Source organism: Malus sylvestris, chromosome 6 (assembly GCF_916048215.2).
Source record: "Malus sylvestris chromosome 6, drMalSylv7.2, whole genome shotgun sequence".
In the NCBI taxonomy this organism is placed as follows: domain Eukaryota; kingdom Viridiplantae; phylum Streptophyta; class Magnoliopsida; order Rosales; family Rosaceae; genus Malus; species Malus sylvestris.
The window spans coordinates 33,390,860-33,415,327 of NC_062265.1; the positions used below are offsets into that span (position 1 = coordinate 33,390,860).

The 24,468-nt window shown below is 36.1% G+C and overlaps 2 protein-coding genes across 6 annotated transcripts; both read left to right on the top strand.

Moving 5' to 3' along the window:
• Nucleotides 1-8,543: 8,543 nt before the first annotated feature.
• LOC126627084 (uncharacterized) lies at nt 8,544-12,566 on the top strand. 4 transcript variants are annotated; one of them, XR_007624883.1, is made up of 7 exons: nt 8,544-9,330; nt 9,782-9,996; nt 10,664-10,955; nt 11,054-11,139; nt 11,217-11,308; nt 11,458-11,709; nt 11,818-11,966. XR_007624883.1 is itself a non-coding variant. In XM_050296506.1 (6 exons), exons 1-6 carry the CDS (start codon nt 9,073-9,075, stop codon nt 11,601-11,603), a joined length of 1,089 nt encoding a protein of 362 aa, XP_050152463.1. In that variant the 5' UTR covers nt 8,544-9,072; the 3' UTR covers nt 11,604-11,768. The 4 variants fall into 4 exon arrangements, 3 of the variants coding, with proteins under 3 accessions (XP_050152463.1, XP_050152464.1, XP_050152462.1); XM_050296506.1 differs by lacking the exon at nt 11,818-11,966 and having other exon boundaries at nt 11,458-11,768; XM_050296507.1 differs by lacking the exon at nt 11,818-11,966 and having other exon boundaries at nt 11,397-11,592.
• A 1,247-nt stretch (nt 12,567-13,813) lies between these two features.
• LOC126624964 (kinesin-like protein NACK1) lies at nt 13,814-18,730 on the top strand. Of its 2 annotated transcripts, none has more exons than XM_050294027.1 (14): nt 13,814-14,014; nt 14,420-14,789; nt 14,886-14,975; nt 15,068-15,168; nt 15,259-15,375; nt 15,461-15,610; nt 15,709-15,768; nt 15,851-15,975; nt 16,065-16,263; nt 16,364-16,474; nt 16,558-16,650; nt 16,737-17,687; nt 17,813-18,135; nt 18,213-18,730. In XM_050294027.1, exons 2-14 carry the CDS (start codon nt 14,513-14,515, stop codon nt 18,538-18,540), a joined length of 2,925 nt encoding a protein of 974 aa, XP_050149984.1. In that variant the 5' UTR covers nt 13,814-14,014; nt 14,420-14,512; the 3' UTR covers nt 18,541-18,730. The 2 variants fall into 2 exon arrangements, with proteins under 2 accessions (XP_050149984.1, XP_050149985.1); XM_050294028.1 differs by having other exon boundaries at nt 14,423-14,789.
• Nucleotides 18,731-24,468: the final 5,738 nt, after the last annotated feature.

Below are 24,468 nucleotides of genomic sequence, written 5' to 3' on the forward strand. Positions count from 1 at the left end.
ATAAATGTATAGTGAATAGTACCAGAAAAAAGTAAAAATATGGTTTTTCGTTAAAAATAAACAGTATCAAGTGTGTGTGTGTATTACTTATTGAAATCTCTAACAAGAGTAATATGGGGTAATTGGAAATGATACAACAATGTTCAAGTATGAGATAAACATATGTACCATCATCGTAATGACACTTTGTCAAAATTAGAAATGAAGCACGTATTTGTCATACAGAATCACTTATTTATTCATTCATCGTGTGGGTAGTTATAAAAGTTTTGTGAGTAATAAGAATGATAAGTTATGTGGGAAATTTGAGAAAGTGGCCAATTTTAGAGGCATAAATTGAATTTTAACCAAACTTTTCTAACTTCTTATAATTCTAACCAAAAACTCAGAAAAAAAATCTTAATTACCCTAAATAATACTAAGAGTAATGCAATGGAGACTAAATTAACAAATCAAATGAGGTGTCACCAATAACAAATGAACATGTTTATCAACGATTAAGTAATAATTCAATCACCAATTTCCATATTATTTAGTTTACAAATTTAGTCTCTCTAGCATTACTCTAATACTAATCCTCTCCATCTTCTCTTCCTCTCTCCTTTCTCACAATCTTGAGCTGCTACAATTATTGTGATTGTCACATCCCGACCTAGGCCCTCACCACATCCCGAGCTCGACTCCGTCGTAGCACGATATTATCCGCTTTAGACCCGGACCACGCCTTCACGGTTTTGTTTCTGGGAACTCACACGAGAACTTCCCAATGGGTCACCCATCATGGGATTGCTCTTGTGCGAACTCGCTTAACTTCGGAGTTCCGATGGAACCCGAAACCAATGAGCTCCCAAAAGGCCTCGTGCTAAGTAGAGATAGGAATATACATATAAGGCTTACATGATCCTCACCCAGAGCGATGTGGGATCTTACAATCCACCTCCCTTTAGGGGCCCGACATCCTTGTTGGCACACTTTCGAGTAGGGATTGGCTCTGATACCAAATTGTCACATCCCGACCCGAGCCCCTACCACATCCAGGGCTCGACTCCACCGTAGCACGATATTGTCCACTTTGGGCCTCGACCACGCCCTCACGGCTTTGTTTCTGGAAATTCACACAAGAAATTCCCAGTGGATCATCCATCATGGGATTGCTCTCGCGCGAACTTGCTTAACTTCGGAGTTCCGATGGAACCCGAAGCCAGTGAGCTCTCAAAATGCCTCATATTAGATAGAGATGAGAATATACATATAAGGTTTACATGATCCACTTCCCTGAACGATGTGGGATGTTATAGTGATAGTCGGACAACAAGCATTTGTCCTAGCTAGGCAACAACCCTTTTCTCATCTTTTATTGGACCATTCCGCAGTGCTAGAAACCCAAGGGAGGTGCATATTTACGTTTCATATCAAGAAATAGCCAAGAGGCAAGGTAAGTATTTGGTCAATCTACTAAACAAAATTGGTAAGCTGGTGGATGGCGTGATATACCCAGAATCTAGATATAACAAGGAAACGAAGATACCTAGTAGCGTGAATACTACTACTAGATGATGCTAACGGCACATAGGTGAGACCAAACTGTGGTAGAATGATGATGTGTCAGAGGTGAGTGCTTTGATGGCTAAGGATTGGAGCCAATGAATGGTTGATGGTGGCGGTGGCGGTGGCGATTCAACATATGCCTCCAAGTTTCAAACTACAGGGTAACATAAGATATATATTCTACACGTTGGTTGGTTTTTCCGCAGTGCTAGAAACCCAATGGAGAGAATTAGCAGTAAGGGTAATTAAGACTTTTTACTCGAGTTTTTAGTTAAAATTATAAAAAAAAAATAGAAAATTTGGCTAAAAATCAATTTTTGCCTCTAAAACTGGCTATTTGTCAAAATTTCCCGAGTTCTGTCCATGTGTGGACCTCGTTGTCATATGGGACTCACTCAACCACATTGCTAACTCTCTACCACGTTAAATTAGTCCCCATCTTCATTTGATTGGGATAATATATTGCACATATTTTGCATTTTTTTTTGGGAACCAAGGAACTCCATTTGAATGAGTTGGATTATGAATTGATTCACAATCTTAAAACATCAAATTGATTTGCTTACATTTCATCATAGATAGCAATACATACGTGGCCGATCGTCTAGGAACTTGTTGGTATTGTGTCGCATCAAAGACTAGTAAGTTTTGAATTTGATTGACATCAAATTAATGATTAAATATTGAAAAAAATAGTGATACATATATACAATATTTATTTTTCTTATGTATATTTAAATAGCGTTGATAAAATTTGCGTTGGTAAAAATTCACAACATTGATGATCAAATCAACAGAGACATAGCTAATTTAACGGAATGGACGCCTAAAGGGGTAAAATGAGAGTGAAATGAGTTTCAAGGTGTTAAGAGAAGAGAAAAAAAAAATGAAGGAAAAGAGATAAAGAGATCTCCCGGTGGAGATGCTCTCTTGACCTTGGAGTGGTGGTAGGTTTGATTTGGAAAATCACTTTAATTGGATGGTTTGGTTATTGAAGGGGGACTTAGATCTCTCTCCCTCCTATGTGCCTGCCTTACTTTCATTCTTAGCCCTTGAAAAAATTTCGACGTAAGAAAAGGAATTCTGATACTTGGTATGGCGGAACAAATGTCATTTCTGAATCTCACTATCTGAAGTCTAAAAACCAAGAAATTCAGATCATTCAAATTGAACTTCAACTGTCCCTAATAACTCATTCTGCTGACTCACCTCACACAAATCAAGGCCCCGAATCTCTTTTTTCTCTCTTAAACAGTTTAAATTTCCTGCTCTTTTGACTTCAGATAGAGAGGTCCGAACAGGATCTAAATTCATATGGGCGCACCACCAATTGTATGTCAACATGTTACCAGACGTGCATGCATGCGGTTGTTTAAGGCATATTTTTTTTTTGGTCAATTTGTTTAAGGCATATTGTTTAAGGCATATTGAATTCCCAGCAAGAAAGTTGGCGTGCAATTAAGTTAATCGGTACACAAATAAAGAATTGTGTCGTGCATGGGAGATATAAACTAGAACCAATTAAATGGACAAGAGTAACAACATAGGAAGACCCACATATCAGGACCTCCTGACACACCCTGATCCTAGAATCAAGACGTGACGGCCACCACGCCTTGATTCTAGGATCGGGGTCCACCACGCCTTGATTCTAGGATCGAGGTGTATCACCTCCTACCAACAGCTTACACTAAATATTTAATTGCATAGAACGATTTGACGATTGCATAGTATTTCGGTCTAATAATACATTAGTTTTCATGCATATGTTCACTCTTGTGTATAAGATATTTTTTGAATCACGACGTGTTACACGTTATTTATACATTTTAAATGTATTTATATGCGTAATTTGACAAAAGGAAAGTCAAATATTTGAAGTAATGAACAATCTTAGATCGTGCTAGAAAAAACCCCTCATAAACCAATTAAAGCAGCTGAATCCACATAATAAAATCGGTCTCTATTGAATTTATATTAAGAATAGAGAAAATAATAATTAATAAACAGTTGTTTGAATTACATTATTACTAGCTCATTGTAAAGCTAATCTCAACCCCTCCCCATTAGTGTAGATAATATCATTTATTCAAAAAAAAAACAATCATTTGACAACTAATTTAATCACATTATTATCCGCGTGCGAAAGATCTTTTTTATAACTTGCATTGCATGTCTCTTAAGATGTTTTGAATGTGTTTAAAAATAGAGAAAATAATATTTAATGAGTAAATGATTGAATCACATTATTACCAGCCTATTGTGAGCTGCTAATTATTTAAAAAAAATTGTACAAAAAAATTTAATTATTAAAAAACAATGTTAAAATGACGTAAATACTTCTGCCACATTTGATGCATTATTTTGTCTATTTATTTTTTGTGAAGCTTGTGACACCAAAAAATATTATTCATTGGACCCTTGGCTTAATATATAAAGATTGACATGCATAAATTTTTCTCTACATGACAGTACATTATTGGGATTGAACTATCATGATTGCGGTCCTTCTATGTAATAAAGCTCCCTCTCAACTATATTCATCAATAACTTTCTATTTCCTTGTTGTATCGGTAAAAATACTTTGAAGAATAAGTCATGCACTTTAATTATATTTTCAACAATTTCAGTTAGGATGATATTATTCACACACATTCATTTTTACCTCCTACATATTTTTTATAATTTTTGTCATTTGATCTTCTTCAATTCATTAGATCCGATGACCAAAAATTGAGAGAGACGTGTGGGAGGTAAAAAATGATGTGTGGATAGCACAACCCTTTCAATTAAACCTAACCCAAAATGTGTGTGTATTTTTTTTTCTTTTGACATGGTTCTACAATTGGACCTATTTCAAATTTTCCCATAAATATTTTCGGTTTAGTGCATGATGGAGAAGTTTCTCTAACCTAAAGCTACATTTTAATTTTTCTCATTTTTTTCTGAAAACAACATGGAAATTTAAAACTATTATAAACAATTATACTTTGGCATTAAACAAACGAAATAGCAACATCATAATTTGCGTTTGTGAACCAAACTTAACCTAAGATCAAATATAAATATGTAACCAAACTCAACCAACACCATTCGACATGGACACACATTAAAATGCAGACTACATGAGAATCCATGCATTATAAACCAAACTTAACCTAAGATCACATATAAATATGATTTTTGTGACAGATAAATAAAAAAAAACAAAAACAAACAAACTCACACCTAAAATTTGTAAATCAAAGTTTGACAATGAAACTACTATATTATAATTTATAAATATGTCAAAGTCCAAGGTACAAAAGCAGGTGCACCATAATATACTATATACTTGACGGTCTTGTTTGCCAGCTCAATATTTTATTTTGGGTCTAAAGGAAATCATCATCATACATTTTAATTTCCACTAAGAGAACTAGATACGCTGTTTGAATAATTAAATATCAATCCATACCCATCAAATCCAAAACCAAAACTTAAAAATTTATATTTATATAGATTTGATTCAATATTCTCAGTCCAATTCAACCATTGGAAAATTGAATGGTACAGAAAATGTTGACCAAGAATTGAAAATATGTATTGTTTAAATGGGAGGAGATTTCAAGCCCTAGATGAGGAGGGACTTATTCTCATACCCAAAGTAAGCATAAAACTTTTATATAAAGTATTACTTTATAGGAAAATCAATTAAGTTTGATTGGCAACTTGTAACCGCCGCAATAGTAGTTACTTAGTATTATTTTCAATCAATATTAAAAGGGTCAGTTTTTAAAATATTCAAATTTTTTACTAAAAAATTCATATGAATATACTAATATGTTCTAAAGGGCGCTAGTCGAGCAGAAGGCATACGCCTTTTTTTTCATTTTATTATATAACATATAACTAAGTGTTTATTTATTTTGTCACTTAATACTACGGTCTAGTGATATTCATCTTTACTTGTAAGTGAGAGGTTTTATGTTCGATTCTCGGCAAATATGAATTTGAACCACATTATTACTATGAGGCAGATTGTCTACCCTTCTTTTTGGCTGCCCTTCCCATCCCCTCTTATTTGTGCGGTCACGGTTAAGTCACGTTAACATTTTATATTCTTATTATTTTTTGTCTTATTATCTCTATAAAAAATTAATATAAAATGTTGACGTGGCTTAACCGTGACAGTACAAAATATGAGCGGATGGGAAGGGCACCCAAACAGGAGGGCAAACAATCTGCCTCCTTATTACTAGCCCATTGTGAGGCTAAGCCCACCCATTCCCATAGTGTATATAATATCATTTGTTAAAAAAAAAAAAAAACTAAGTACTTACTTATACTTTAAAAAATACATAATTATCTTGGAATACATAAATTAAAAAAAAAAGAAAACTAATGAAAATGGCTTGAAAACTTTGAGTTTTAATGATAAGGACAAAATAAAGGGTAAAGTGAATAGTACCAGATTTGACTTTTTAGTGTAAAAATGTGGTTTTTCGTTAAAGTGAACAGTACCGTGGGCTTTTCGTTAAAACTCCCTTAAAAAAATAGAATCGTATATAAATTATAAAGTACTATAAAATATTAAAAACATAGGGAACAAGCATATAATGAGTATTTCTCCAAGTATGCAACAAGTCTCTTATAATTGATTGGACAAAAAAAAATGTAAAATAGAAATTATAATTTTTATCTAAGCGAGAATCGCAACTTAAGTCATTTTCTTAAATGAAAACAAATACAGCAAAAAAAGTCACAAAATTAACCAGCTTGCCTAAACTATCTAGGCGGGTTGGGCAGGTGTCTAGACAGGCTGGAAGGGCGCCTATGCAGGTCTAGGTGGGATAGGCTGGAGTCTAGGAAAGCCAAGATGCTCTTTCTTATTTTTCAAACGTCTAGATATTTATTAGAGCGGTGGCTAGCCACCTAAATATTGTAAATGCATAGAAAATTAGAAACTCGTACATAGAAAGTTAGAAACTCATCTTCAATTGTTGCAAAGAAATTACGTATTCAGATCAAATTATTCATAAGATCATATACACAAATTGATAGGATCCTTCTAAATTCCGTTATTTGTGTTATTGTATGCGACGAATAGACACAAGAACTTCTCCCTTAAAGTTGGTCACTACAATAACGAAGAAATTCGTTAATAATTAGACCAAAAAAATCATTTGGAGTGTTAGTAGAGTGGTAGCTCTCACCCACTCCCGCCCCTCGTGCCACGCACGTGTCAATATAAAAATCCCAGCCCACAACAAACCCAACAATCACAATTCAGCAACTACTTCACAGCACGTATTTTCCTCCCCAAATTTTTTTATTATTTCATTTATCACCCCTACAAAATAATTAAGGAAATTGGCCATAATAGAATAATTTTAAACTTAGGTTGCTCAAATAGAAAGAATGATACGAATGACATGAAAGATAGGAATAAAAGGATCGAAAATGTCTAAATTACCCATGTTTATACAGCAAGCGTAATATAACAATATTGTAGTAAAAATATTGTTACGATATCGACAATATATTCTTCTTTTTTTTTTTCAAAAAATAAATTTTTGTTAAATTAATCATCGATGGAGTTTAAACTCATGTCATCATGTAAGAGTTCAACTCATTTTCATCAATGTTGTAAATGACCACTTACGATATCGATAATATTGAGATGATGTAGATAATGTATTGAAATGATGTAGATATTGCATTGGCATAAGGGTCTACAAAGAGGGGCATTTTAGATATTTCACTCCTCAAAACTTTCTACACAGCAACCGCAATTCTTAATTTCTATTCCAGAAATAGCCCTTTGTTTTCTTTTTATTATTGAAATATTTTTGCTCATCATCTTTAAGTAATGACGATATTCATTATCTGATTTATCATCGTTATATTAATTTAAATTTTGAGATCTGTGTATTGTGAATAAATACGAACCTCAAAATTTAAATTTATCTAATAATAATAAGTAGAATGGTGAGTACTAACTACTTGAGGAAGGTGAGCAAAAATGCAAAAATACACCCTCCTATTATAGCTAATAATTTATAAAATTAAATTAAGAAATTTATTTTATTTTATTTTATTTTTATCTTCGTCTTCATTTATAGGGTAAACTGTCGGTTTACCCCCTGAACTTTCACCTCACTTTCGATTTCCCCCCTGAACTTTTCTATTGGAAAATTAAGGACTCAAACTAATTTTTTTAGCCAATTTGCCCCCTACCGTTAGTTTTTCATATATTCCATCCATATTTCCGTTGAGTGAGACCATGTGCACAACATGTGAGGATAGTTAGGTCATTTCACTTTTAAAAATGATTAAAAACTGAAAATAAATAATAAAAATTTTCCCTCTATTTTTTCCCGCTAATTCCTATCCTCAATTTTATTTTTCCCTCTCATTCCTATGCATAAGAAATGACATATGGTGTTATTGTCTTCTTAAGTAGCTAAGTTAATCTTTTTCTTGAAGCATGTACTACCATTTTTATTTTCTCTAACAAATTAATAATTTGACAAATGCTCATGGTGTTATTGTCTCCAAAGCAGTACATTAATATAAGAAACATGTCCATAAAAAAGACTAGAGTTTCTTATATTAATGCACTGCTTTGGAGACAATAGCACCATTAGCATTTGTCAAATTATTAATTTACACCATATGTCATTTCTCATGCATAGGAATGAGAGGGAAAAATAAAATCGAGGATAGGAATTAGCGGGAAAAAATAGAGGGAAAGTTTTGTTTTTTTTTTCTTCAGTTTTTTAATCATTTTTAAGAGTGAAATGACTTAACTACCCTAACATGTTGTGCACATGGTCTCACTTAACGGAAATATGGATGGAATATATGAAAAACTAACGGTAGGGGGCAAATTGGCTAAACAAATTAGTTTGAGTTCTTAATTTTCCAATAAAAAAATTCAGGGGGAAATCGAAAATGTGGTGAAAGTTCAGGGGTAAACCGACAGTTTACTCTCATTTATAATACACTCTGGTTCCAGCTTCCCCTCTACCCTGTGCTTTCCTCCGCGCTTTATTTCTTCCTTCACACAAAACCCGTTCGATTGCTTCGATCCGTGGCGTTTTTACTTCTGGATTTCAAGCTTTACGATCCAATTTTCGGATTTTTTCTTCAAAAAATACAAATTTTCGGGGCTTTCTGAAGCTGATTTGATCTGATCACTTCCAAATTTGCAATACAATCCATTTTTTAAGTTTGGGATTTTGAAGATAGAATTTGGGTTTTCTCTGCTGTGTTTGGTTACCGAGAAACCGCAGGAAAACGATCGCTTTCCTTTTATAAATCGCAGCATCTTATACATTCCTTTTCTGGTACTAAATTGGGACTTTTGATAAGCTAAAGAATCAACACCACCTTCTTTTCATTTGTTTTCGTCTCGGTCGAGTTGGGTTTTTCGTAAAAAAGTAGAACATATCGGAAAGTTTCGGCTTTTCCTTTCCATCTTCCTCCGTTTTCTCAGCAATCAAACGGAGGCGAGAAAGTTTAATTTTTGAGCTGCGGGAAATGTTGGGAAGTGGGTTGCAGTTCGGGAATGTTCGTGGGGAGGACAGGTTTTACATTCCTGTGAAAGCAAGGAAGAGATACAACAATCAGCATAAGCAAGCTCGGAGAGCCAGCAAGAACGATCCCAATGAGAGCCCCAAAGAGCATCAGAATTCATCGGAAAAGCCCTCTTTCGAGCGGGTTCTGACACCGACTAGTAATCTGGAGAGGCTCTTGGAGTTCACTACTCCTTCTGTTCCTGCTCAATATTTCTCGAAGGTTGATCATTTCTCTATGTTTATCTGTTTAGCTTTGTTTTGGATGCTCAAAAAATTGTCAAAAATGTGAAGAAAACTGAGTTTCTGTTATTGGGTAATCTTATATTTGAGAAAATAATAGGCTTAAGAAAACGTGTTGACCATGTTTATGTTATTGTTACTCAGACTGCCTTTGCTGCTGAGAAAATGCAGGAGAAAGTGTAGAAAACTAGACTTTTCGATGTTGGAGTTTTGCAACTCAAGACTTGAGAAAATAACTAGTACAATTTTTTCTGAAGCTCGAAACTGACATGAGAAATTCCATCTTTAGGTGCAAAACCAATATAAGAATAATGCCAGAGTTCTATTACTTTTGGTTTACATTGTTTTGCGATTTGAACGAGGCGTTAATGACTTGGGAAATCCTCTGGAAAGTGTTAACTTTGAACATTGTGGTTTTTGTTTTGGTGCAGACGACAATGAGGGGGCGGAGGACTTGTGATGTTGAGTTTGAGCCTTACTTCACACTGAATGATCTATGGGAATCCTTCAGGGAGTGGAGTGCATATGGGGCAGGAGTACCATTGGTCCTTAACAATAGTGATTCTGTTATTCAATACTATGTTCCATATTTATCTGGTATCCAATTATATGGGGAATCTTCAGTGAAGTCAAATGCAAAGTCAAGGTAATAAAGCTTTCTGTTGGATTCATAGTTTCATACACTTAGAACACCAGAGTTATGTGAATCTGTAATCTTTCTTTGTTATATGTTTGTTTACAACGATTATCAGTTACATGAAATAGTTTGTAAATGATGTTATGTTCACAATGTTGGTTAAATTACAGGAATATGTATAATGATCTATTGCGGGAATCCATGACTAGTACTATTGGTTTTCAGGGAATGTAATCATACAATGTATATGCTGATTGCAATATTTCTCTTCGATAAGCTAGTACTATCTACGTAGACGTGGAGGTCACCGTCAAATGGTTTCTGATGGGAAATTTATCACTTTGTACATTCATATCTTCAGTGCTTAGTTGATCAATTTGTTTTGTAAAGTTTTGGTTCCACACTGTGATAGATAATGATTCAGTGCTAGTAAAATTATGTCTTGATATGTTCAGTTTCATTTCTACATAATACACAAGTCTTCAAGTTTTTGCCAGTCTTCCTTTCACATGCAAAGCCCTTCTTCTTGTCTGTCCATTTTCTTATGTGTTCCTTGTCGTGAACTTTTGTCATATGTAGCACTGTGCGATTGTTGATAATAGAGATTCTAGTGTGTTATAAGGTTAATTGGCATCATGGCATGTGACTTACATTTTTATGTTTCCCTTTTGGTTAGGCAGGTGGGTGAGGACAATGATGTCGACAACTATTTAGATTCGAGTAGTGATGCAAGCAGTGATTATGAATTTGAGAAACACATAAAGGTTGCAAAGGAGCAGGGGATTCTTCACCATCTAAGCAGGGACATATCTACTAGAATGGGCAGTTTGTCCATACATGGTGAACACCCTGTATTACAAGAAGGCTTTTCTAGTGATGATGGAGAAGCTGGGAATTCTCGAGGTGTCCTGCTTTTTGAGTTTCTTGAGCAGGATGCTCCATATGGCCGTGAACCATTGGCTGACAAGGCTAGTTTATTTTCTTACTGCAGTAGATTTCGGTACTTTGTGGTCTTTGCTCTGCATTAGCTGCCTTTTTTCTGATTAATTATTGTGATTGTTAACAGATATCAGGTCTTGCACACCAGTACCCTGGTTTAAAGACATTAAGAAGCTGTGACTTACTGCCAGGAAGTTGGATGTCAGTCGCTTGGTAAGAAAAATATGATGTGTATTATTATAAATATTCTTGTACGGACCAAGATTCATATTATCTGGTTGATTTTGTAGGTATCCCATATATCGAATACCTACGGGTCCAACATTGAAAGATTTAGATGCTTGCTTTTTGACATATCATTCACTTTCAACACCCATGACAGGTAACAATGACTTTTTACTAATTGGTATTGTGGTATTTTTTTTTTCCAGCATTTTTATATGATACGAGGTTTTCCTTTCTATGCTTAGTCTCGGGCGTCTATAATCTTTATCCTTAGTTGTTTCCTAAGAGCAACACGCACAAACTTAGGTGGTGAAGGAGTGTTCTGGCTACTTGAGTTTGGCACTATCTGCTTGCACAAAGGAAGGGGAGGGAGGGAGAAGGAGATAGAGAGAAGTGGCGACGTGCACGAAGGGGAAGGATTCTGGATAAGTTTACATCTTTCACCATTATGACGCCTACGAGGATTTTGATCATAGAGATTTAATGGCGGGAGTTAGCTCTTCTATGTTCATTCATTGGTTTATGTTTAGCGACAACAATAGATCCTAAAACGATAATGTGAAACACTATTATAACTTTTCTTAGGCAAATGATTCAATCTACCGTGTCGTTTCTTTTGTCTTGCCAGTTGATGTCGTAAGATTTTTTGTTTCTTGTTGTGTGCAGGTACTGTAAATAGCCCGGCTCCAGTGATGATCTATCCCAGTGAGATGGATGGTGTCCCAAGGATTTCCTTACCTGTTTTTGGACTGGCATCCTACAAGTTAAAAGGATCCCTGTGGACACAAAGTGGAGTGACGGAGTGTCAACTGGCAAGTTCCCTGATGCAGGCCGCAGACAGTTGGCTTAGCCGGCTCCAGGTCAATCACCCCGATTTCCAGTTCTTCGCTTCGCACGGCATGCACTGCAGGTGAAATCAATCTTGTTTCGCTGATGGAAGTATCTTAGCTTCCACTCCACAAGTTACAAGCCTTGAAATTAAGCTTCATGGTTGAGGTAAATGGAGGATGCTGGAATGTGACCTTTTGTTTCAATAGCAAAAAACGGAAGAGAAAGTAGCAAGTTACAAAATTAAGATAGAAAATAAGAAAAGAAAGAAGTGGGAACAGTGTCAAGCGGCTTGTAACTCAGTTGGTTAAGAACATCCGTCCTTGCACCCGAGGTCCGTGTTCGAATCCTCCTCCCATAGTTTATTGTAAATTATTCTATCGTGTGTCAAAAAGTTGAAAACAGTGAAATGAAAAATGCAAGCCATGGGAGGCGGGAGAATAAGGTCAAAAAAGACTACTGATGAAAAAACGTAAGCGGTGTATGAGAGAACCCACTGTAGAATATTATATAGAGATATTATCGGTTTGACGACTCTTTTAGAGTGTCAATAATAGCTTTATATATTTATATTTAGTTATTACAAATCGGTTTTGCGAAGTCATGAGATTCATTGAACACAAGCAAAAAACCCTTTGTTGGGTGTCGAGAACTTCGACATTCAAATACCTTTGCGTCGTATTTGGTATTGAAGATTAGATCGGATTGAATAACTCACTAAACTTAAAATTTAGACATGATCTGAAGGTTGACTTTCAATTTTTTCGTTCAAACATATCAAATTGATCGGACTGGTTTGAATCGACCACTTCAAACAGTTCAACTGGACTTTTGCCTACCTTTATATAACGGTATATAGCCATGAAAATTCTTCTTCCTTTTGAGAGGTAGACATATAAGGCTCATGTGATTTTGGTGCCGATTATCTCGTAACAACTATAGCACGGGTACGCCGTTACGTTGGTGTTGCCAGTGATACATGACATGCGGAGATAAATTAAAACATAGGAATTCGATGTGAAAAATAGAATGTCAACTGTCAACTAACTGACGTCTTTCCCTTTCTTTATCCAAACTTGAGACCGATAGCGTAAAATAAACTTATACAGGCAAGAATTGGAGATAAATTAATACATATTTTTTATATTTTAACACATAAACAACACTGTAGTAATATGGAAAAGGATCATCGCCGGATTCTTTTCTTGAGGATTATGGGAATCCCGTGGTCGTGACTGTTTATCGTGCATCGTGCGGTCAGTTTTCGTTAGGTATTATTTATATTTAATTTTAAATTTTGAAATGATTTCTGATTACACGATATACGATGAACAATCACGATCACGGGGTCTTCAAAATCTCCATAAAAAAATCCGACGAGGATTTTAAATTTTGAAATGATTTATGACTGCACAATATACGATGAACAATCACGATCACGGGATCTTCAAAATCTTCAGAAAAAAATCCGACGATGATCCTTTTCCTAGCAATATACTCGTGAGATGTAAGTTGTTTCAAGGGAAAAAAAGCAAAGAAACACAAATTATGCTTGAAGGGCCAGGCTGGACCAATAATTGAAAGTTGGAAACTCTTCTTCTCTTGTTGTCCTTTTGTGAATAGGAAAATAATTAAATAAAAATAGATAAAATAATAACCGTTAGGACTTGAAACTGGGTCCCGCTTCACACGACGCAGCCGTTTTAACTCGCGAAAACGAAAACGCGTGGAGAGGTCGGCGTGTAACTGTAAAATTCTCAATTAAATAAGCCAAAAAAATTGACAAAAAGAAAAAGGAAAAAAACTAGCCGTTGGAGCCCTAGATTCAAACTTGAATAACAAGGCCAAGAAACAATGAGCCAATAACTTGTCATCATTCCCTCTCCTTCTTCTTCTTCTTCTTTCTTCTTCAAACATTCGAATTCGACTGCCGAGCGATTCTCCTCAAACTCAAACGCTCCTTTCATCCCTCAATTCCTCTTGTGCGCTGAAGATTTCTGGGAGTTTCCGGGGTCGAATCCGGCTTTCTATTTCTGTGAGTTTCCTCTGTTTCCTTTAAAACTGATCTGTACAGATTTTCGTTTTCCTTATATATGATGCTTAAAACCAGAGGAATTTGATGGATCCAATCTTATTTGGAAAGAAATTGATTTTTAACTTGGTTACTAATTATAAACTAATAAGTGGTGGGAGGAGAATTAGACCTTTGGGCGTATAGGGAGCACATCCGCTCTAGCCAATGTGGCAACTACGCCAACGTCTGCTTGCTTATCATAAGTTTTTAGATTTAAAGTTTGTAGATTTTAGGGATAAATGTTGCAATTAGTGAGAGGGTCATGGCAAATTGTCAAAATTTATGATCTGAAATGCTTTGGATCCAAGATTATTTGGTTTCTAGTTGTATTCTGTACTATCAGACTAAATCCAAGATTGTTTTTAGCAGAAAGGCTTTGACCTTTACTGGGAAAGGCCCGAGATTCGGTGTTGGTGTTTTGTTCTTCAAGCTCGTTTAATCCGGTAGATTCGAGGCACAATGACTGTCAAAACTCCTGGAACACCAACTTCAAAAATAGACAGGACACCGGCATCAACACCGGCTTCAAAAATAGACAGGACAGTAGTCTCAACTCCAGGTGGGCCTAGAGGAGCTAAGGAGGAGAAGATCGTTGTCACGGTGCGTTTAAGGCCTCTAAACAAAAGAGAGCAACTAGCAAAAGACCAAGTTGCGTGGGAATGCCTCGATGACAACACGATTGTGTACAAGCCCCCGCCTCAAGAACGCTCGGCTCAACCGGTCCCATTCACATTTGGTATGGAAAAACCCCTGCCTATGCGTCTTCTTTGTAATTTCTCATCTGTGATGGTTCACATTAGATAATTGGTTCACTGGTTTCTTCTGTTTGCAGATAAAGTTTTCGGTCCTAGTTCCTTAACGGAATCAGTGTACGAGGAAGGAGTGAAAAATGTGGCCTTGTCTTCGTTGATGGGCATCAATGGTAGTGGTTTATCCTTAGATTCATGTCTTTTCTTCCTTTTTCGATCCTCATCTCGCTTTTGAACAATTGGTTGATGTTCTTTGGCACTGCAGCAACTATATTCGCTTACGGGCAAACGAGCAGTGGGAAGACATACACAATGAGAGGGATAACAGAGAAAGCTGTCATTGATATCTACAACCATATCATCAATGTAAACCTAATCATCGCAAACTAACAACAGTTATGAAAGTTATGGTGAAGATTATAGCCTTGAGACTAATGTGCTCGGATTTTTCTGCAGACACCGGAGAGAGACTTTACAATAAAAATTTCTGGATTAGAAATATACAATGAGAACGTGAGGGACCTCCTAAATTCAGAATCGGGTCGTAGTTTGAAGCTTCTAGATGATCCAGAGGTACTTTCGTGATAAGCCTTCGCGTATGCTCCTTACGTTACTTGTTCTTTGACATTGACTCATGTTCTCGATTTCCCTAATGTAGAAAGGTACAGTGGTTGAGAAACTGGTGGAGGAAACTGCAAGCAATGATCAGCATTTGAGACATTTAATCAGCATTTGTGAAGCCCAAAGACAAGTTGGTGAAACTGCTTTGAATGACAACAGCTCCCGGTCTCATCAGATAATAAGGCTGGTCAGTTCATTCATCATCGATCTTTGACGCTAGTTAACGAAATTTTTTCCTTCTCCTAACAATCGAGACATTGTAAATAACATATTCTCTCCTTGTAGACAATTGAAAGTACGCTGCGTGAGAATTCTGACTGCGTGAGATCTTTCGTGGCAAGCCTGGTAAGGAACTAATTGGAACCTGAAATTCCTTGTTTCAATTATTACTTCTTGGTTAACAAGTGTGAATGTCGATGATGTGCAGAACTTAGTCGATCTGGCTGGAAGCGAAAGAGCTTCGCAAACACATACAGATGGTGCTAGGCTCCGGGAAGGTTGCCACATCAATCTTAGCTTGATGACACTTACAACTGTCATTAGAAAGCTGAGGTAAGAATCTATATTTGCATACATTTTCGTCGTGTGAAAGATTGTAGTGAGTTTTCTTTCTTACCTATGTGAACTGGTTTGATTTGCAGTGGTGGGAAAAAAAGTGGTCATATACCCTATAGAAACTCAAAGCTCACTCGCATATTGCAGCATTCTCTCGGTGGGAATGCACGCACTGCCATCATATGCACCTTGAGTCCGGCATTGAGCCATTTCGAACAATCTCGCAATACGCTCTTCTTTGCCACTAGGGCAAAGGAAGTAACAAATAATGCTCGTGTGAATATGGTATCGTTAATTTTCTTGTAATATTTCAGTTTGCATCTCTACTTATTTACAATATACATTTTAGTAATCTCTTATGTATGTATAAAATTCTTTTTGCTAGGTTGTTTCGGACAAACAGCTAGTGAAACATCTGCAGAAGGAAGTAGCGAGGCTGGAAGCAGAGCTGCGCACCCCTGACCCGTCAAGGGAAAAAGACTTGAAAATTCAGCAGGTAAACTGACATACTTGTCTTGATAGATATTTTGTTTCATGTGCTTGGAAATGTATATATAAAATGTTTTTGGTCATCACTAGATGGAAATGGAGATTGAAGAACTGAAACGCCAAAGAGATCGTGCTCAATCTCAAGTGCTCGAATTACAGCAAAAACTTGACGAGGATCCACAGGTCAATTTCTCTCTCTCTCTCTCTCTCCCCATATATGAATTTGTATTTAGCTTAGCTCATAAATACTTTTTATATACCAACTTCAGGGTTCAAACCCTTCGGAAATACCCCATCCCTCTGTGAAGAAATGTCTCTCATACACCGGTGTTCTATCAACAAAACCCGACAAAAAGGAGATAGGCCCTGGTGATAGAGCAAGAAATTTGAGGCAGTCTATGAGGCAATCATCAACTGCTCCTTTCACACTAATGCATGAAATCCGAAAACTTGAACACCTGCAAGAACAGCTAGGGGAAGAAGCAAATCGAGCTCTGGAAGTATTACAAAAAGAGGTGGCTTGTCATAGGCTAGGCAACCAAGATGCAGCTGAAACAATTGCCAATCTGCAAGCAGAAATAAGAGAAATGCGTTTTGTCAGATCAGTGCCAAAAGAAGTTGAGTTTGGAACTGTCGTTGCTACCAACAAGAGTGTAAGTGCTAATCTCAAGGAAGAGATTACGAGACTTCATTCACAAGGCAGCACGATTGCAAATCTCGAGGAACAGCTAGAAAGTGTTCAGAAGTCGATAGATAAATTGGTGATGTCTCTTCCTAGCAATCAACAAGAGTGCAATATCGAGGCATCCCTCAAGTCTAAGAAAGAGTCTAAAAAGAAGTGCCTACCTTTGACCTCAAGTAACATTGCCAACCGGCAAAATTTCATCAGATCACCTTGCTCACCTCTATCAGCTTCTCGGCAAATTGCAGAATCTGAAACCGAAAATAGGGCTCCTGAGAATGATGATATTTTGTCCGGCGAGATTCAACCAGAGTCTGAGAAGAGGACTCCGACAAAGAATGAAGAATGTGGAGATGTCTCATCAAAGGAGAGCACTCCAACAGGGTATCGGCGTTCTAGTTCAGTAAACATGAAGAAAATGCAGAAGATGTTCCAAAATGCAGCAGAAGAGAACGTAAGAAACATTAGAACATATGTAACGGAACTGAAAGAGCGGGTGGCCAAACTGCAGTACCAAAAGCAGCTACTAGTTTGCCAGGTATGAAAATATATTCTTTCTACTATCTAACAGAACATACAGACATGCGTGCATACATGCATATATTATTCTTTTTAACCTTGTGAAAAAAAATCTCATTTCGTTTCAATTGGTTACGCCTCCAGGTTCTGGAGCTGGAAGCAAATGAAGCTGCCGGGTACAATTTAGAGAATGACGAGAACATATGTGAGACTGAGGAGCCCCAAGTCTCGTGGCAAATAACTTTCAAGGAACAAAGACAGCAGATCATTGAGTTGTGGGATTTGTGCTTTGTCTCCATCATTCACAGGACACAATTTTATTTGTTGTTTAAGGGTGACCCAGCAGATCAAATCTACGTGGAAGTGGAGCTGAGGCGGTTGACATGGCTGCAACAGCATCTTGCGGAACTTGGGAATGCTAGCCCTGCTCAAGTGGGAGACGAACCCACAGTCTCTTTGTCATCAAGGTTCCCTTTCTTCTCTTTTCAACTAGTTGAAATCATTCCTTTTAGTTAAAGATTCCTAATAAACTTCTGATATGCAGTATGAGAGCGCTAAAGCGCGAAAGGGAGTTCCTTGCGAAGAGGTTGTCTTCACGCTTGATGGCAGAGGAGAGGGATGCATTGTACATGAAATGGGATGTCCCGCTGGAAGGAAAGCAGAGGAAGCTGCAGTTTGTGAACAAGCTTTGGCAAGATCCCCATGATCCCAGGCACATACAGGAGAGTGCTGAAATAGTTGCAAAACTTGTTGGCTTCTGCGAAAGCGGAAACTTGTCGAGAGAGATGTTTGAGCTCAATTTTGTGCTCCCATCTGATAGGAGGCCATGGATGATGGGCTGGAACCAGATATCCAATCTTCTTAATTTGTGAGAAGTACATTTTTGTTGTAAGTACTTCACATTCTTTGAAATAATGTACATGTAAATGCTTTTTCAAGGTTTCATTGTCTGTGTTGTGAAGTGTGACCATTGAGCACAATGCACGCTATGCATGGTGTTTGATTTGGTACCCTAGTTTTCTGTAATCTTCAAATCTCAATAAAGAATCGATTCGTTTCCAACGGTTTCAAATCTAATTGAATTGGTTTCACTATAAATTGGCTTCTCTTAAAATTTTAGTAGAAGTGCTTTCTGACAACCAAAAACGCTTCTAACTGCATTTGGCAGAAAAAGTCAAAAGTTCTTATGCATCATAGATGCACATTCTAGAGAAGCAACCAAAAGCGCTTCTAACTTCGAAGTGGTGCTTCTTAATGAAAGCTCTTTCAGTAGAAGTACTTACAAGCAGAAGTAGTTCGTATAGAAGCAATCTGAGCACTTATCAAATATGAATTCTCATTATATATAAGTAGCACTCTACAACCACTACCATTGATAAACCACACACCGAGAGTACGAGAAAAACTTGTGTGGGCTTTGCTTGCCACTAAATCCAATCAAAACTCGCCGCGTGGCAAGTCTTAAATATTATCTTTTATTATTTTTCTTTAATATTTAAAACTCTCATAATTATATTTCCTATTAATTGATATACACCATAAGATTAAGTTAAGATTTCATTTTGTCTCTGATCTCCTCTGTCTCCCCTTTCTCTTCCCAAATTTTCTCAGCCGGCTTCTTCCCCACTCTGTGCCTTTCCTTCCTTCATAAGAACAATGGTGAAAAAATTAAATTATCTTCTCCATCTATAATGAAATGAAATATATATATATATATATATATATATATATTGTAACACAGACTTGATGTTTAACAACATTTGTCTGTTCCTTTTTTTTCATTTTTTTTCCTCTTCTCATTCTCTCTCATTTTCTTCCCCAGTTTTCTATGTCGTGTGCAGTCTTCTGGCTCTTTATTTCCTTTCTTCACAAGAATATGGGGCAAAAACAAAGTCATCTTCTCCAACTATCATGAAATGAAAAAAAAAAAAGGAAAACTTCTCTTCTTTTTTTTTTTTTTTTAATTTATTTACAAAATCTGTTTATTATTATTTTTCAATTATGAGCACAATTTCATTGCCCAATAGCTATATTTTTTTTTTCATCTATCACTGAGTTGTAATTTGCGTATTTATGTTTCTCCTATACAGGATTAGAATATTTTATAGCAAACTCTAAATACAATCTTGCAGACTCACTCCATACTATCGAGTTGATCTTTTCACAATTTATTGGTTATCCTTCACTTATTTTGGTTGATTATCCATATAAATGTACCAGGGGGGAAATTTGGGAAGAAAAAGACCGGGGGGGGGGGGGAGAAGAAAAATATATACATCAAATTAATCTCATGGTGTATATTAATTAGTAGGAAAATTAATTATGAAAATTTTAAATATAAAGAATGATAAAAGAGAATAATTAAGACTTGCGCATGGCAAGTTTTGATTAGATTGTAGTACCACTCATCAAAGTCCAATGACAAACAATTCCTCATCAAATCTAATTGAATTGGTTTCACTATAAATTGGCTTCTCTTAAAATTTTAGTAGAAGTGTTTTTTGACAACCAAAAACGCTTCTAATTGCATTTGGCAAAAAAAGTCGTAAGTTCTTATGCATCATAGACGCACATTCTAGAGAAGCAACCAAAAGCGCTTCTAACTTCGAAGTGGTGCTTCTTAATGAAAGCTCTTTCAGTAGAAGCACTTACAAGCAGAAGTAATTCATATAGAAGCAATCTGAGCACTTTTCCAATACGAATTCTCATTATATATAAGTAGCACTCTACAACCACTACTATGGATAAACCACACACCGAGAGTACAACATAGATAAAATAGAACACACAAAATTAATTAAGCATATGTTAATTCTCTCTCTCTAATCCCCATTAATCATGGAACAACTGAGCAAGAAGCATCATATATCCATGTCGAACATAGAGATATAAATTATATATATATATATATTAAAAATAGTGTTGGTGTGAGGCTGCATGATGCATCATAGGTTCTAGCACTTGGGGAAGGGAGTGCCACAAGTCCTGGCCACATTCCTGGCATTTGGGGTGTTGACAAGCTTCTTCAGGTTAGGATTTTTGAGGTACTGGCAGAGGCAGGGCTTCTGTTCTTTGATCTTACTGCAGCATAATTTCGACGGTGGAGTTGAAGAGGTGATTGCGCCGGCGCAGGGGCTAAGTTGAATGGCGTTGCATGTTACCGCCGTTGACACCGGCGCTGTGGCCAGCAGTAGCACCACCACAGTGCACAGTGCAATTGCAATGTAGGAAGAATATGATGCCTGCTTCATTCTCACTCGAACTCAACTCAACTCCAACAAGAATGTCCAAATTATGAAGTATGGTTGAGTGATGCATTTGGCTTAGGCTCCCCTCTCTATTTATAGTGGAGATAAACTAATTGAATAATAACCACCGATTTTCTTTTAAAAATAGTATAAAATAATAACATGTGTGAATTAATAACAACATGTGACGAGTGGCTGAGACATAAAAATTCACTCAAAAAGTAATTGGTTGATTCAATGATATGTTAGTGTTTCGAATCAAAAAATCTCAAGGACAAACTATTTTTGCCTTCTTAGTGGAAAAGGGGACGCATATTTGTTATAATTTAGTTTACCTTTTAACCCAATACACAATCAACCACTAGTGTAGTATCTTCATTTCACTTAATGTGTGATATTTATTCTGAGTGTTCATTAAATCTAAGATCTTCTGACGTTTAGTTATACCATAAAGTATATGAGTGTGCAGAATGACGGAATTCACTTTCTTTCGATAAAAGCTACTTAAATCCACAACGATTGCCAATTTTGTAGTAAACTTAAATTTTGATGATTTGATAAGCTGATTTATTCGAGTGTCACTGAAAACTTGTTAATTTTTAGTTATATCACAAAATACATGAGTATGCAGAAAAAGAAAACAATGTGCAAAAATTACTTGTCTTTCAAAAAAGCACGTATATCCACAATGATTGCAACTTCTACAGTGAACTTATCCACAATGATTGCCAATTCTGTACTGAACTTAGAATTTTGATGAGTGTATGAAAGTGGAACACAAACTCAACCTACACTCTACAAGCATGCCCATGCGCCTTTCGGTGACAGGAATATTTTTTATAGACGTCATGGTAATGCTTATTATTTTGGGAACTTTAACGAAAAGCATCCGGTACTGTTCATTTTAACGAAAAACCACATTTTTACACTAAAAAGTCAATCATGGTACTATTCACTTTACCCTTTATTTTGTCCTTATCATTAAAACTTAAAGTTTTCAAGCCATTTTCATTAGTTTTCCTTATTATTTTTTTGATGAGTTTAATTTCAATATATATGTAGTAAAAAGACATAAATCTCAAAATTTAAACTCATCAAATGATAATAAGTAGGATGACAAAGATGCACCACCAAAATATTGCATTTTGTGAAAATTTTGGCGAATTTTAATCAAAATATTGCAGCCACCCCACATGCTTTAATCATTAATTTGACCATGCACTTGGAAATTTGTGTAATCATGCTTATAATCACTAATCATCATCACCATCCTTGATATCCGTAATGCAAATTCTATAACTCATTTTTGAGCTTCTTACAATATGTGTACCTAATGTAATAAGTACTCTCATTAAACAATTTAAGCCTCATTTTATACATATTTTGTAGTTTTTCTTTAATACGGTTAATTGCACTTACATTTATCAGTTTGATCAATCGCCCGATCAATGTATACTAGTTGTTTGGTATTCTAACAATTGGATAACCGTAAATGCAGTGTAACCGCATCATGCAAGTTTGCTTTGTAAATTCATCTAAAGAAATTGTTGGTGAAAATAATTATGTACATTGCACTTCAAATTCACTTGGACGTGAAAAAAACGAGTAGATGAATAGACTAGCTTTTTTGGATTTGATCGATTTTTTGGATGTAGACATTTGCTCTTTTGCCTTTGTAGGCGCCAGGTGTCTCTGTCTCTTTGAACTTTCATTTCATCTGAAATATGCATCACAAGCTATGTCGAATTCCTTATCTCTTGGTGGAAGACAAAGATAATCCCTTCAATTTCTAAAAGAAAGTTTCTCAATAGGGAGTCTTGATTCTTTGTGTGGCCATATAAACTTTGTCGGACATCAGAATTTTTCTTGTACTAGGTTAATATAGTATATGGGCATGCATGGATGATTTTAGGGGACATGGGTCGTTGTATTGGAGAGAGAGCTCTTTCTAATCGCTCGGGAAAGCAGTAGCCTACTTTGGGGTTGATGTCTAATCCCGGAATCTTGATTCTTTCTATCCGTCTTGTGCGGGTTTAAAGAGTAAAACTACTATTGTAGTCCGGTGACCAAATCTTATGTGTAGTTGACTTGCCTGATCTATTATCATCATTTCATAAAAAAATAAAAACGAAGTTATTATAATATAGGGATATGCTATCCACACACCCCATTTTACTTCTCACACACCCTTTGTTAATTTATGTTCGTTGATCTTCTTCAATTCATCTGATCCGACGGCTGAAAATTAGAGGGGTGTGTAAGAAATAAAAATGGATGTGTGGATATCACCCCCATAATATATGGGCATGCATGCCAATTGGCAAAGCATACTACAATCCCAACACTTTTAAGTACATTTTAGATTGTAGAGTGCTGGTAATTATCAATGTTGTTCGTGAAAAAAAGCTTATGAAATCGGCGTGAAACACGAATGATCAGGAGAGTAGTGGCTTAGTGTGGGGCATTCAAGGTCAAATTATGGGGAGTGCTCGGGGACATGATTATATGTGGGGTATTCAAATCATGGTTAATTAACTTGTTTAATTGTCATGCTCAACTTTATCTTTAATTTAATTATTTATTAAAAGGAAAGGAAGAGTTCGAAACTATTACAATAATTTAGGAGATGAAGGATATTTTGAGAAGAGATGCTCTTTAGAGAGCACATATGATGAAAGTTGTAAGCTGTGTTCGCGAGGCGGAGGGTGGGGGTGGTTATTGTCTATCATTGGCCTCTATGGTCGAATCAGTCAAGGGCCTGAGATGCGACGGATGTTAGCGGTTCAAGTCTTCAACTCGCAAATTTAGCCGAATAAGCAAAATAAGGTTTATAATTCTGTTTATACACCTAATTTTTGAACCCGAGATGCATGAACACAAACCTAACACCGTATCTACTAGAATATTGGACAACATGCAGTTGTCATGCTCAACCAATAAGTGAGTATTCTATTATTTATCCTACTTTAGTAAAGATCTGTCCTTTGATACTTGATAAATAGTGTCACAACAATGATAAGCTCACAATCACAGGTAATTCCACAAAAGTAAAGCTCATTTTTATAAATTTACTCATAGAAAATCTGTAAAACTCTAATAAACTTGCATTCTAACCACATAAACATGGAAAATTCTTCAGGGAATCTAACCTGGTTATCAATCTATTACTAATCACATTGATACCATCAACGTAATTATATGCACAGTTTGGATGGTGTTGAGATTTATGACAAAAAAGTTCGACGCAATTATAAGTAGAATCATTCAGTATTTGTTGTAATTTATTCTGTCAAACTTTCGATGTGGGGTTGAATTTTTGAGCAAAATTCAAAAAAGTTAATGTATTTTTTGAGATGTGGTTTAAATTCTGAACTGTGCTTGCGCAGACTTGAAATGCATCAAAGAAAAGTTTACCAATTTCTGTCGGACGAAGCACGTGTCATTATACCAATCTGAGCATAATGATTAATGCCGCAAGTAAGAATTATATTTTCGAACAACAAGTTACATCTCAGGCATTCAACTGCAGTAACTAGTTGAGGATTGTTGTGT

Coding starts and splice junctions, on each gene's coding strand:
- LOC126624964 (XM_050294027.1), top strand. CDS start 14,513: ATGACTGTCAAAACTCCTGGAACACCAACTTCAAAAATAGACAGGACA. Junction 15,169..15,258: donor TCTACAACCATATCATCAAT/GTAAACCTAATC, acceptor ATTTTTCTGCAG/ACACCGGAGAGAGACTTTAC. Junction 15,976..16,064: donor ACTGTCATTAGAAAGCTGAG/GTAAGAATCTAT, acceptor TTTGATTTGCAG/TGGTGGGAAAAAAAGTGGTC.
- LOC126627084 (XM_050296505.1), top strand. CDS start 9,073: ATGTTGGGAAGTGGGTTGCAGTTCGGGAATGTTCGTGGGGAGGACAGG. Junction 10,956..11,053: donor GTGAACCATTGGCTGACAAG/GCTAGTTTATTT, acceptor GATTGTTAACAG/ATATCAGGTCTTGCACACCA. Junction 11,140..11,216: donor AGTTGGATGTCAGTCGCTTG/GTAAGAAAAATA, acceptor TTGATTTTGTAG/GTATCCCATATATCGAATAC.